Source organism: Cupressus sempervirens, chromosome 7 (assembly GCF_028749045.1).
Source record: "Cupressus sempervirens isolate cs-2001-9-10 chromosome 7, ASM2874904v1, whole genome shotgun sequence".
In the NCBI taxonomy this organism is placed as follows: Eukaryota; Viridiplantae; Streptophyta; class Pinopsida; order Cupressales; family Cupressaceae; genus Cupressus; species Cupressus sempervirens.
In genome coordinates, this window is record NC_143124.1 from 230,826,568 (window position 1) to 230,841,500 (window position 14,933).

Consider the following 14,933-nt stretch of genomic DNA (forward strand, 5'->3'; position numbering starts at 1 on the left):
TGAAAATAATAATATAATATAATAATATATATTATATTTATAGATAATAATAATAATAACATAATATATTATTATATATTAATAAATTATATATTATATCCTTACGTTACATTATTAAATATATGATATATTATATAATTTTATATTATTATATAATATATAGATTATATATTATATTATATATAATAGTTACATTACTATATTATATATTTATAGATTATATATTATATCTTTACATATTTTATAACTCAAATTAGTCATATAACTTAGAAATCTATTTTTCCCTCCAATTTTTTTGCTGCTAGTATTGGATATCCGATATGAAATTAGATATCCGATGTCAGATCAGATATCTGATATCAAATCAGATATCCGATAAGGTTTGGGTCTTACTTTCCAGGTTTGGTACTTGGATAGGTGAAAAAAAGTCAGAGCAGATTTTGAAGTGCTTTTAGATGTCTTCAAACCCTATTTTTTTCACATCACCACTTTTTGGCACACCATGATCCTACACATACCTTGGAGCATAGGGTGAACTCACAATAATGGGTTCCACTTTAGTTGGACGAACAAAAATGAAAAATATTGCAAAATGAGAAATTGAGTTTACCATATGTTCGCGCAAACACACTTATTGTGTTCGCACGAACTTTTTTTTTAATCATGTTCGCGCGAACATATTTCGTATGTTCGTGGGAACATATGTGATAAATATGTTCGTGCAAACATGATTTGCATGTGCGCATGAACATACGTTCACGCAAACATGGTAAACGTGTTCGCATGGACACCATGTTCGCACGAACATGCAAAATCACAAAAAATTTAACCTTTTTTTCATTTTTTTAATTTTTTGCTCTTTTGACTGCCATAATTGCAAGAGAATGATCTCCTACTATAAAATAAAAAATGTCAAAATGTGCTACTCGGAGCAAGCTTTCCAACGACTATAATTTTAATACATAATTTAATCATTAAGACTTTCAAATATGAGTTTAACTCATTATAGGTTCATTACCGATTGAACATCAACTGACTTTGACACCTCAGGAAAATAAGTAAATTAGGTCAAAATTTTTTTGAAAAATATGGAGGCACTGGCTTATTGAGATACCTTTCTATTCAGAAAAAATAAAATTGGTTTATGATAAATTTACTTCAAATTATCTGTGTCAAATGGAATGTATGTCTGAATTATGATTCGTGTCACTTCAAAACTTCATAAACTATACAATATTCAACAAAAATAAATCAAACCAAATGCAGACATTGGATATTGATGTTACAAATCTAACGCCGAAAGAATTACTTCATTATCATTTCTAGAAAAAAAGTTATGTGTGTCAAATGGACTATCACTCTTTAAAATATTGAATTTTATTATGTACCACTTTTCGGAGGAGATAAAAAAAATTAACATAAATAATTTTTTTTTAGATTAAAAAATATAATTACAAAGTAGGAACAAAGTATTCAAAATCACTAGTTTATGTCATCTTGAAATTATTTATAGTTTTGGAGATATAGTCACTTGAATGTGACATTTGTTGCAAAAATATTGATTTCAGTGTCAAAATTGGTCAAAAAGTGGAACTAATTATTGTGGGATCACCCCATAATATTGCTCTCAAACTAGAGCTCTATTTTTATGTCCAGGAAGTTATGGTGTAGTGGTAGATGAATATTGAATAGTAAATTATATTGCTAGCAGATGAGAATTGAGTTTTCAAGAATAAGGTGTTGTGGTGTAATCATAACTAGAGTCACCCAAGTATCCCAAATGCCACAATGTAGTTGCACATTAATCCATACAGGAGGCCTATTAAGTGATTTGAGGTTGTCATGTGCAAAATATGGGACATCTCAGGCATAATTTATATTTGCAGATCTTAAGATTGAGGACCATGTCTACTATTCACAACATTAGAGGCATTAAAGTCATTCACAACTTTTTGGCATTAAAGGCAATCCATGTTTATAAATCTTTATAATGTGGCTCAACATTACCAACAAGGCATTAAAGGTAGCCCAGAAGCTCACCCCAAAAAATCATTACTATATATAGTGGGCTACAAAAGTTAATGTATTATTGTTAGGAGGGAGAAATCATAAGACAATCTAATTTCAAATCCTATTTTATATGGTAAACTTAAGCTTAATCAACATTTTGTTTTTTAAAACTTAATAAGGTACAACCTTTTTCAACACCTCATTAAAGATGACTCACATATTTAACCAATACTTCAGAGTAGAGAACGAACATGTCAAGCAACTTAAAAACAAGAAAAAAAATTACTACATGGTGATAAAGTGGCCCATAAGTCCAGCAACATGGAGTGAACTAGTCATTTGACAATTATATAATACATTTCAAAATAATGCACATTTCAAATTCTTAACAAATGGTTTAAGCTTAACCTATAGAATGTTAATAGGCAACACATAATCTTGCCTCAAAACACAGAGAACGGAAAGAGTGGAGTTGCGATAGAGAAATGGAAAAATAAGTAAAAAATGACAAGAAATGCATGCCTAAAGAGCTTTGGGATTGAATTTGTCCACTGAAAGATAGAACTGAAACCCCTCTTTAGCTTCGTCAAGCCTACAAGTAGAGTCCAGGATCCTTGACCATCCTCCACTCCAACTCATAGGGCTCCATGTACATCAGAGTGTCTACAATTTCAGTGGCACTATCAAATTCCCCATCTCTCATTGTTAAAGCCAGAAGACCCTTTAGTAGTTTAGGATCTTTGGGCCTCTTATCCACAATTTTTCCCATCACTCTCTGTTTGAATTCCCAAAGAAATTTTTCATTTTTCTAGAATCTCTTTCTGGCTTTAATTCTTGTACTGGTTTTAGAAGTCTTACCAAATGGCCAATACTAGGTTGCCCTAGCTGACCAACAAAATAATGCACCCTGGGCATTAAGGCTAAGAAATCATATCACTATGACCAAAAGACTAGCTCTAGCTTCCTTTTTTATCTTCTCTATCGGGCTTAGACTTGATGTCACAATTTTACAATTGCCTGCCTGTTGATGTAGCTGCCTTGTGATTAGGGAGCAGAGACAACCTAATTGTAAGAAGAATGATGAAGGCTCTACTTCCCCATCAATTTTTGCCCTTCTGCAATGTGGCTACGAATAAATTCCAATGCCATGACTAACACTAGCAATAATCCCAAACCAAGAAACATTAAATTGTGCAACCATTTTCACCTCTTCACCAAAACTTTAACTAGTTCCTTCAATCTCAATTTCAATTTCACAGCAAATTTTAGGGAATCCATTCGCAAATTAAAACTTAAACCCTTAACCATCCTCTAGCTCCTTCGTGTGCTTAGTCAAATGATTTTTCATTTTAAAGTTAAAGCCCGTGTTGGTCAAAATTTTGACCAACACAGGTTAGATGCCCGTGTTGGTCAAAATTTTGACCAACACGAGTTAGATTTTTAAAAAAGAGAAAAATTTCCTTCTACAATCTGACCAACCTAAACCTTTTTAATTGATGGTTGAAAATTTTGGTAGAAAAAAGAGGTCAAATGTAGTAGTGTGGTGATTTTGAAAACATTTGTGAGTGAGGTTTGTGGTGAGCCAAAACCACTTTAGTGCAAAGTTTATGGTGATCTTGAAACCACTTGTATGATATTTATGCAAAGTTTGTGGGGATCTTGAAGTCACTTGTGCGATGTTTGATAAGTTGTTGGTGAGTTTGAAACTAATTTAAAATTGCATCAGTTAGAGTGATTTTGATTTGGGAGAAACAATATGAGTGATAGTGCTTGATGAGATTGCAAATGGGTACCTAACAAGGCTTTAGATGAGGATCCATCTATTTTTTATTATGGGGGGATATTAAAATAAATATGATAATTAATTTAGGGGGGGGATGCAAACAAGGTAAATTAATTATCAACAAATTTTCGGCACAGACCAACCACCATGCTTTCCACATTCCATGCACTATTTCACCTACATACCATTAATGTTGAAACAAACTTTGGTTTGTGACTTCTATATAAATTAGTATGTAATCTTCTATAAATTGAATGATAAAGGCCTCTATTTAGCAAAGCCTATTTTTGGGTTTCTCCTCAAATTTATTTCCTATTGTATTTTTAACTTGGTACTAGAGTAGTTGTGTTTTTTTAATTCAATTACAAATGTATGGAGAAACTCCACCACTCAAACCTACATGAGGGTGAACCACCATGGTGGTAGCTATCCGATGTGGAATGACAAGTCTCGTATGCACATCTGCAAGGGGTTGCTCAAACAAAAAGGCTCAACTATGTTAGTATAAACATATTGTAAAACTCTATTGGGGAAGAAGACTATAGGAAGCACTTGATTTCCCTATGTCGACATTATGAAGGGTTTCACTAATCTCGACTCCATCCATTTTTTAGCGTTTGATGCCTTTAACAAATTTACTACTGTTTAGATTGAGTAACATAAATACTTATATCAAAATGATTATCTTCTCCAATATGAATTATGCTTCAACAAGGTCTCTAACTCATCTATGTATATTGTTGGAAGTGATTCTATAACACATGTTGATCTACCTTCAAGCTATTAGGCTTTCTAGAAGGAACCAGGCTCTGATACCATGTTAAATAATGAAGGATATCTAAAGAGATATAATTATTTATGGATTTTGATGTCTTTTATCTTACAATTGATCAGTATAAATATTATACACAAAGGTGATAGCATGGATAGACATGGCTATTCGATGATTAGTCTCATTAAAGAAACATGATGTCTTACTCTTAATTAATTCAAGAAACTCAATTATGATTGGGTGTAATCATTAAGAGAATTAGTAAGACTTGAAATTATCAGGCATGATAATATGCATTATAGCCCCATTGATCTAAAGTGTAGATGAGTCATTTACTCAATCTATATACATACATATAGATTAAAACAAATTAGGAATATGCAACCTAATTCTAAGAGAAACATATATACTTGGTTTGATTAGATTAAAGAAAATCCAAAGAGTTTTATGACAAAGTATATTAATGTGTATCTGTGTGAATCTACATCATTTCACATGGTGAGCTGGTAGACATGTACACACATATACATATATTATCCTAAGTAGTATTTCCTTGGATTCTAATCGACACTGCCTTTCTTGTTAGAAACCAAGCTTATATTCATACTCATGCTTTAGTTATAGAGCAATAAGATGGTTTCATTAGGGTTTTTTTGATATTTCTTGAAGTATTTTGATGTGGTAACCCCTAACATTGTAATGTCTTCTTGAAGTGTGTTTGTTGCAAGTACATACCTTTGACACACAATATTTGTATTTGGCTACTTTATATTGATAAAATAACTTCAAGCTTCCTTTGTTTTCCATGATAATTCAATTATTCATAGTTTCGTGTATTATGTATTTCAATCTTTCTTCTTTTTTTAGCTTAGAAAAAATTTCAACCTCTAATTCCATAATAATGATTTATTTTCCACATGTAAATTTTTATCTTCGTTTTATTACAATAATTTTAATCGAGTTAATAAATGATGCAATTGAGATAAGATTACTTTAAAAGTTTTATTGATCTACATTAGATTTAAATGTTATTTTCATTTCTTATAAAACTTATTAAATACAACTTGACTTGAAATTTGAAAATATATATTGTTTTTTCAAAAGTTGTTTCCAATCAAACTCTTGTGATCTATCATTATGCTAAATATTTCTTGTACTATGTTCTAATAATGAATCACAAAGTACGATTCAAAATCTTGATGTAAAAACAAAACATAATACAAAAAATATTAAACACAATTTAAACTCTTGCAAATGATTGTCATAAACAATAGAAACCTCTCCTCTTTAATATATGTTTTGTCACTCACCAATACTTCAATAATATTTGCCTCTCTTTTTAATTATAAAAATATAATAAAACTATGATTCATTTTCTTCAATCACTCACTTCCATTTTTATTAAAAAGACATTAATGCAAATATTTTTCTCAAGAGAATCTCCTTTATGCCTTTTTCAATATATTTTGTTTAGCAATACTCATTTTTTAATTTTAAAAGTGAGGCCATATATTCTAATGACATCATAAAGATACATCTTGGCTAGCATTGAAGGTATCAAGGGTTAGAAACGATAAAAAAAGAAATGTCACGTCAATTGATCATGAATATCAAAACAGGGGTTATTGTTGTGGACGGACTCTTCTTCCCTCATTTATTTTCCACTCATGTTGGACAGGATGTTCATACTTCTCTTATCTTTAAAGCAAGTATATAGCACATAATTTAATGCTATATAAAATAGAGATATTGATTTCCTATCGTTAAATGCAGCAAGATCAGTGGTCAATAAAAAGGGACACGACTATCCTCTCTACAAAATGTACCATTGATCAAATTTCAAAAAATTTAAAACATTGTGAATTTTTTTGAAAATTTCAGCATTTGATCTTTATGATGTGCATATTGTGATCGAAAACAACAAAAACATTGAAAAAAGTTCACTGTATTTTCGTGAATGTAAAAAATATTTGTTTGACTTTTTTCCTTTTTTTAGTACAATTTGTGGAGAGATTAGCCAGCGCCCAATATAAATATATATTTTTATAGTAGAATGATGAATCACGTGGTACAAGTTTATGAATGCCCCACCTACCCCTAAAAAATGTAGCCTCACCCAAAAAACCAAAATAGCTAAAAGAGGTAGTTGGGAGAAAGTAAGAGTGGTCATACCTCGAAAATTTAAATAAGGATATTGTTCTATTATATAAAATAAAACTGCGATGGCAACAGCGAAGAAATTTCAGGGCAAGTGACCGTGAATTCAAGGGCCCCCTTCAACGAACCTATTTCTTTGAACCGGGACTGCTCTTTCCTCCTCCAGTGAGACGCCTTGACACCGTAATCGAGTACTTATTTAACGACAGTGAACTTGGACATTCTTGAAGGAAGCGACAGGGGAATTTGCCATGGCAACTCAGCGAGAACAGGCCAGCAGAGGGATCGATCAGAAGACGTACAACGGCGTACTACGCTCTGGATTAAAATTTGAGAAGTCCAAACTTGAAGCAGCTCTGCAGAGTACTACACCAGGAGGGGGAAATACTCTTCTCCATTTGGCTGCAAGTGTTGGAAATCTGCCAGTCGTTGAAGAGCTCCTGAAACTCAATCACGAACTTGTAAAGGCTACCAATGCCCAAGGAAATACCGCGTTGCACTTGGCGGCTCAGGGAGGTTTCTCTAATGTTGTACAAATTCTACTCAAAACAAAAGAAAGTGGCGTCAATGTCTGCAACAAGCGTAACGAGACGGCTCTGTTCAAAGCGTGCGAAAGCTGCGATAAGGACACAGTGGAGATGCTATTTGGCGCACATCCGTCAAGTCTACGGGAAGAGACGACGGACGGGAGAACCTGTTTACATGTTGCAATTAACAGAGGATATTCAGGTCAGTCTCTTTGGGTTTCTGTTTAAATTTCAGGATTGTTTTGGCGTAATCATTTCTAATAGTTTCCACTAAGTTCTGGGTCGATATAAAATATTTGCTTAAGATCCTCGATACAATACTACCCTAGGGCTAGGAATGCCATTATTTATTAGTGATTGGAGTTGTGACACCCATGTAACAAGCATATATTTCCTGAGATAAATACTTTTTCCCCTACGTCTATTCAGATTCAGCTGTTTTCTACTCGTAAAACTGTAAAGTTAAGAATGATTCTATCTGAGATTCTGAAATCAATTTTTTCATGAGTGCAAAATCTTAATAGACGTGTACTAGAGACAAATTTAAAAAATATATGATAACCTTATTTTTGAACTCAGCTCCAGAAATTTTCGTCTATAATTCACTGGTATAACTTCAGCTTTGATTTTGATAGCTGTTTGATGTACTGCATATATACTGCTCTCTTTTAAAGAAAATTAATGATTTTGTTTTTAAGGGATTAGGGCTGGTTTATGTTTTTAGTTTAGAGGGTTTTCACATTTCTCCACCTCACTGGTAAACTAGGCATTCGTTACCTTTGGCTATTTTGAAACGAGACCTTACCTAATTCAAGGTAACTAATTAGAGTGTCCCTTTTACAGATCTGGCCGTTTATATAATAGAGTTGACAGAAAAGGATTTAATCCAGGAGAAGTACAAAAATGGAGATACACCCTTGCATATAGCTGCTCGCAGAAACGACGCGGATATAATAAGGCGGTTAATAGAGATTAATCCCCAACTTTGCTACAGTATTAATGGCAACCAAGAAACACCACTTTCTGTTGCAGTGAAACTGGGGCATCTGGAAGCGGTAAAAGAGTTAATACAGGGGAGACAAGATGCTGTTGAAATACCAAATATTTGTGGAATGAACGTTCTACACCTAGCCGCCCAAGTTAGTCAAGTTCGGATTGTTGATTACTTGAATCAAAATGTGGGTTTATTAGATCTGGTTAACAGGGGACTTGACAAGCCTCCAGACGAAGAGCTGGGTAGAGAGAACACAGATCCAACTGAAAAGAAAGATCCATTCTTCAAAATACGCGAAGGAGACACGCCTCTTCATATTGCAGCCAGAAAGAAAAACTTCAATGTAAGTTTCTTCCTTCACGAATCTTAGCTTTTACCAAACAAGAATTCCTAAACCAGCTATTCAGTAGTTACATTCTGGGTCAATGTAATATTTCTTGACTGGATCAGGTGAACTATATTAAAGTAGTTACAAATAAAGCGAAATGAATGAAAGTGTTAACTCTGGATATAGGATCTGAAGCTTATTCAGGAGACGAAATCTTAAGCAAGGTTAATTATTTCCATTGGAGCGTCAATTTGTATGTAATGAATTGGAGTGTGCATTTTGTAGATGGTGAGTTCCTTGCTGGGTATAAGGGGGATAAACAAATTGGCCGTTAATGAAGAAGGTTTAACAGCCGTCGACATAGTGAGAGAGAACACACAGTATCACGAATCAGACAAGATAATTTCAGCGCTGGCTAGTTATGCACCCAGGCACAAGCCATTCCTGTACAGCGCTCCAAAGGTGAGCGCAGAGAAACACGAGGTTGCAGTAAAGATGGTGGACAAAACATTTGACGACAGGCGCAGCACAGAGTTAGTTGTGGCTGTTCTGTTAGCCACAATGTCATTCACCGCGGCTTTCACTGTTCCCGGCGGTTTTGAGGAAGGAAAAGGGTCACCGCTTCTACTTGGGTTGGACACCTTCAAGCTTTTTCTCATCTTTGATTGCGTGGCATTCTTTCTGTCGCTCTTTGTGGTGCTGATGTGGCAGATGAGTACACCTATCACAACCGGAGATAAGGTGTTGTTCCTATGTATCACTAATCTATTGGTCTGCGCAACATTTGCCTTTACGGCGTACGGCTTCATGCTTGCTGTTTACGCCATGCTCACTGAGAAAGCTCCGAAGCTGGGTTGGGTGGTTCTTGGGTCGTGCTTGTGCATCTGCACCTCTGCTAATTTGACCTTCTTCTACATGGTTGCAAAGTTTTCGGTGGCGAAGGCGAGATTCAATTATCTGAATGGTCTATTCCCTTATGTTACTGATCGGGTGGGGGAGTGGGTGTGGAAGAAACTTGAAAAATGGGGGCCTTTGGATTGGATGCGCAAGTGCAAAAGCGAGTGCAGTGATATCTTCTTCGAGTGCAAGTGCCTTAAAGAAGATAGCAACCAGCCTAAAAGTTGGTCTCATGGATCTAACAATAATGTTTAGATGAAGCTTCAAAATCGTGGTGATGTTAGGAGAAGTAGGAGAGTGTTAAAATTACTAATCGTTTTTAATAGTTTCTAAAAGCTTCCTTGACAAGCTTATGACACAATAGCTAAATTAGAGTGGTGTGTGGAAGGTACAATGTAAGGGGGAATTTATTATAGACTTGTGACTGTACCTGAGGTAAATGCTATATTTACTGCAAATAAAAATAATATTGTGTAAGTTTTTATTATTAAATATTAAATAATTTTATATTTAATTGGTGTAGTGGTAGAAAATTTGTATTCTTGAACGAAATGTTTCAAGCTCAAATTTCATTGAGATTGAGATATCTATGTTTCATTTCTACACAGTATCATGTGTAGATCTACAAATATATGATTGATATGACGAACCTTTCCTTAAGAAAACTATTATATTATATCTATTCCTTGACACTATTTGTCATTTTATTTTGGAGCTTATTAGTGTGTTCTTGATTTCTTATCATCATTTCTTAATATTTTATTCTAAATTTATCACTCTTACAAAAATTATTATAGTAATAAATTTATTTTGAATTTACATACATTAGATCTAAACAATGAATTATTTTTTCAAAATATAAAAAAAAATTTATTTTCATATACATAACAAATCATATTAAAACCTCGGGGGATGAGGAGGATGCCACCTTGGCTAACTCCCAAGATTATAAGATTTTGAAGGATTTGTAGGAAGAATATGAGGATGTGATGGAAACAAGGGATGAAAGTGAAGAGACTCTCATTGTTAAAATACAAAAAGATTCTCCCTTTGTAGCAAAAATGTGGAAATTGGATTGTGAAGAAAATTTGTCTCAAGGCACCAAGAACATGAAAAATGGTAACAAGAAGGATAGTCTCACTATCAATATTGTTGGGTACTCTGCCTCAAATTATAAGCAAATTCAACCTGCAGTGGAAATGAAGGGATTAGTGGATACCAACCCTAATATATCTATGAAACCTAGTGACAATTTCACTAAAATTAAGGAAAGAACTAGTCTTACTACTTCCTTTGACATATTGGTTTATAATGAGATCCTTTCCATCAAAAATATGGTGAAAAATCTAGATAAGGGATGAAATTATCTCGTGTCAAATTAAGGAGGTGAAAGGAAAAATTAATAAAATCTTGAAGGATAGCAATAGTAGAATTTACTCCTATATTCAAAACTTCATGAGCGACAACAACAAAATGAATATATCAAACCTTTAAAATAAAATTATCCTACTCTAAACTTTATACCCAAAATTTGAAGAGTTAACACAAAATTCGTAGAAATGTATGAATAATTTTGACTTTCAACAAAAAACTATTAAATTCCTGTCCTAGTTTATCTATATCTTTTGATATTAAATATTGAATCTTTTTTTGTCGTTTTGTGCTTTATTAGACTTACATACACAATTATCACTATTAAATTCAAATGTTACTTTAAATAATATATTTTAATTTTTTTACAATTGTATACATTTGGTTTGATTAGTTTTATTAATTTATTATCTTTTATTCATAAATACATATATACATGTATATATTAAAAAATTCGTGTTATAAATCTAATATAAATATTTTTAAATATTTTACAGAACAAAATTAATAATATCTATATTGTTTAATATATTAATTTTCTATTATTTTTGAAAATAAAAATAAACAATAGAAAAAGTAAAAATACTCACAACGAGCCCACTAGGGATCAAGTCTTGCTGAGTGCAAGGATCAAAGATATCATAAGGGATGAGGTTGGGATCGTGCCCCAGGTGAATTTGGCAGGGTGGATGCTCCTTAGTCCTTGGCTCTTAGCTGAAGAGGTTTTAGGCATGCATGGGCCTGTATCGGGTACCTAAAACTTGTTTGTGGATGACCTCCATCAAAAAAAACAATTCAATAAAAAAACTTTTAAAAAACTTTGAACTGTTATGAAACTAGGATAATTGAAGGGATCAATAGAGCATCTCCTTTATAATACAAATACTAGTTCATAATATATAATAAAAAACATAATTCATTTTCTAAAATATTTTACTTCCAATTTTGAGGAGTGTGATAGTCATAGAACTAATATTCTTTAGAGAATCTTTTTAGATCAATTTCTAAAACAATTTACTTCCACTTTTGGAAGTGTCAAAGTCATAGAACAAGTATTCTTTAGAGAATCGTCATAATTTTGCCACATCTTTTTGACCGGTATGTCTATTTCAATGTTTTCTGCCATATATTCTAATTTCACAAATACAACAATTCCATAATGAGTGGCAATGTGAGTCTCGTTGTGTTATAATAGAACGCTTCAATTTTATTAAAGAGACTTGAAGTGATTTCCACTACATTTGTTTGGTTGGAATTGCAAACTTTTGTTTAGATGGAATCCGAGATAACAAGGGGTGCTTGCGCCATAGTTCCTACCCTTGGTGTTTGTTGGCAAAATTGTATAGTGCCAATGAAGAAAGGCGAATCTTATGCATCACAACTGTAATTTGCGAATCATATTGAAGAAGACACCAAAGCATTTGAAGAAGCAGCCATTGGGAAGAACAAAATATCAATTTTATAAACTGTATATAAGTATTCCACAGGTGAAAAATAACATTGCTTATAATTTAGTTAATGAAGATGTAGGTCTTTCAACCACAAAACTCAATAACAAAAAGCACAATGTTTCCATGCAAAGCATGCCATGACACTTTCCATCACACATTATGATTCCAAGTATGATGTTACTGGACTGATTACTAAATTATGCTCTGAAGCTACTATACATCTGTGATGAGGTTCTTCGAGTAATTATGGCTCGTATTCATGTAGCTCAATTAAGATGTTGATGGATGATTAACAGAAGGTGAGCACCATTACCTGTGACAGGAAATTACACTCAAATTTGTAAATAGGAAAAATATATTAACATGCAAACATAGTTTAGGTATCAACAAATTAAATTATTCATATATGATCAGAAATGAAATACCTTCTATTGTTCCAGTGGACAGATTTTGCAACAACTACCCTTCTTGCTGCCTCTTTTGCAGTTGGAAGCTTATTATTTCCATTCCTTGACCTCATTTGTGCAAGATTTTCCTAAAACCATGAAAACATGTAATTTGTCAATGCATTCAATAAAAAAAAATTTGTTTAGAATTCAGGATTCAATATATCAAATGAGAAACATTCAAAATGGATTAAAGAAGGGATTTAATTTACCAAGTGTATATGAGAAATATGTTAGCAAGAAACACTAATCTATCAAGAGAACAAAGCATTAACTAGCATAAAAATCATAACATATATGAGAGACAAAGTGAAAACCCTCAAATGAGAATATGAAGCATGGAATGGCTCTCCCAATGAGAATGGTCACTTGATTTAGAGATGAGTCTATTATGTGGATGTGGGATGTATGCTCAAGGCTTCTCAAACTAGCTTCAATGGTGTTCTTGATGGATTTTGGCTTGGGTGAATGGATTTGATGTAAAACTTGCTCTCAAAATGGCATTATAACTTTAGCTCAAGGATTGTGATTAAATGGCTTGGGAGGGGATTTAATTTATAGGCTAAGGGCTTGAGGGATGGAGGGCTAAGATGGAAGGAAAGATGAAAGCTTAAGGAGGGCTAGGATGCACTCAAAGGGGAGCACATGGATTGTGCTTGTTTAGCACCAACCAGGGAGTGACACATGTCACAAGGTGAGTGGATGGAGGAAAGGGGATGGATGAGTCAACAAAGGAGGCTCAAGGGATAATATCTTCATAAAGACCCTTCATTATGGCTTGTAAGAGCTTGTAAGAGTCTTTATGGCCTTCATGAGGGTGGGTGAGTTAGCAGCTAAGCTTGGTTAGTATGGGTGGATGGGGTGGATTAGGCTAAAAAGGGGGTTTAGGATAGTTTAGGGGTTATTAGATTTGAGGGTTTTATTTATCAAATAGATTTATTTAATAAATGAGGGTTTTGGAATTAGATAGAAGAATAGGATTAATTGATAAATAATGTGTTATTTGATTTGTCAATTAGGACTATAGATGATTAATTAAATTAATCAGCTAGGGGATGGAAAAGGATTAATTAAATAGGAATTTAATTAATGATGCCTTTAGAGATAACTAAATAGGATTACCAAAGCGATGTAATCAAATTTAGGTGTCTACACCAAGACTTTCAAAATGGATTGAAGAAGGGATTTAATCTACCAAAACATTCAAAATGCAATTAAATTAGAAACATTCAAAATGCAATCTTTTATCTATTAAAAATGGAGAGAAAGAAGATTCAATTTACCAAATACAATCTTTTTATCATTCAAAATGTAGCTAAATCAGAAACATTCAAAATGCAATCTTTTATCTATTGAAAATGGATAGAAATATGATTCAATTTACTGAATCAGAAACATTGAAAATACATTTTTTATCTATCAGAAATAGATTGAAAAAGGGATTCAATTAACCAAATCACAAAATTCAAAATGCAATCTTTTATGTATCGAAAAACAGATTGAACACTACATAATTAAAAAGCCTTCACTTACAAGGTGCAATCTGAAGAGGATGTTACAGGGAATGGGACATTTGGGCCACAAAGAGCTTGAACCTCCAACATATTTTCATTAAATAACCTCTGTTTCTCACCATCAATGCCTTTTGAACAACCACAAATCTCATATTTGCTATTTGTAGACTTGCCAATTATTTGTTCCAGAGCAATAAAGCTCTTACATCAAACACTTTTAGCTCTCATAAAAAATCTGCTGATTGTATAAAAAATAAAATAGGAATTCGCTAGGGTTAAACCAAGAATAAATTTGTTTGCTGATTCATTTTGTATAGATTGGGTTTGGAACCCAAAAGGAAAAAACTTAAGCTCCCATTTTTGCAACTTTCTAATGGCTGCCAAAATTTGGCTATGGGTATGTGGCTCTACTAGTGAGGATTCAGAAGAGGAGTCTAAGCCACTCAAACAGTCGCTCGCTGAAGAGCCCTTGAATCATCGCAACCCTCCTTAGGGTTAGGGTCAAGGTTAGGATTCAACTCTTGCTCCACCTGCGCACTTCCATATGCACCATTTGGCTTTGCCTGCTAACAACTTGGCCTCCTCCAAGTTTGATGAAATGCCTTATAGGACTGACGACTACCACAATGGCATCAACATTATCATCAATGGTAGCAAGGGCTTTAAGAGGTGCTGGTGAGTAG

General features: G+C 33.3%; 1 protein-coding gene across 1 annotated transcript; it reads left to right on the forward strand.

Moving 5' to 3' along the window:
* Positions 1–6,857: 6,857 nt before the first annotated feature.
* Positions 6,858–9,982, forward strand: LOC149546346 (uncharacterized). The gene is made up of 3 exons (XM_089791169.1): positions 6,858–7,451; positions 8,093–8,586; positions 8,857–9,982. The coding sequence occupies exons 1-3, from the start codon at positions 6,974–6,976 to the stop codon at positions 9,721–9,723; spliced, it is 1,839 nt and encodes a 612-aa protein (XP_089647295.1). The 5' UTR covers positions 6,858–6,973; the 3' UTR covers positions 9,724–9,982.
* Positions 9,983–14,933: the final 4,951 nt, after the last annotated feature.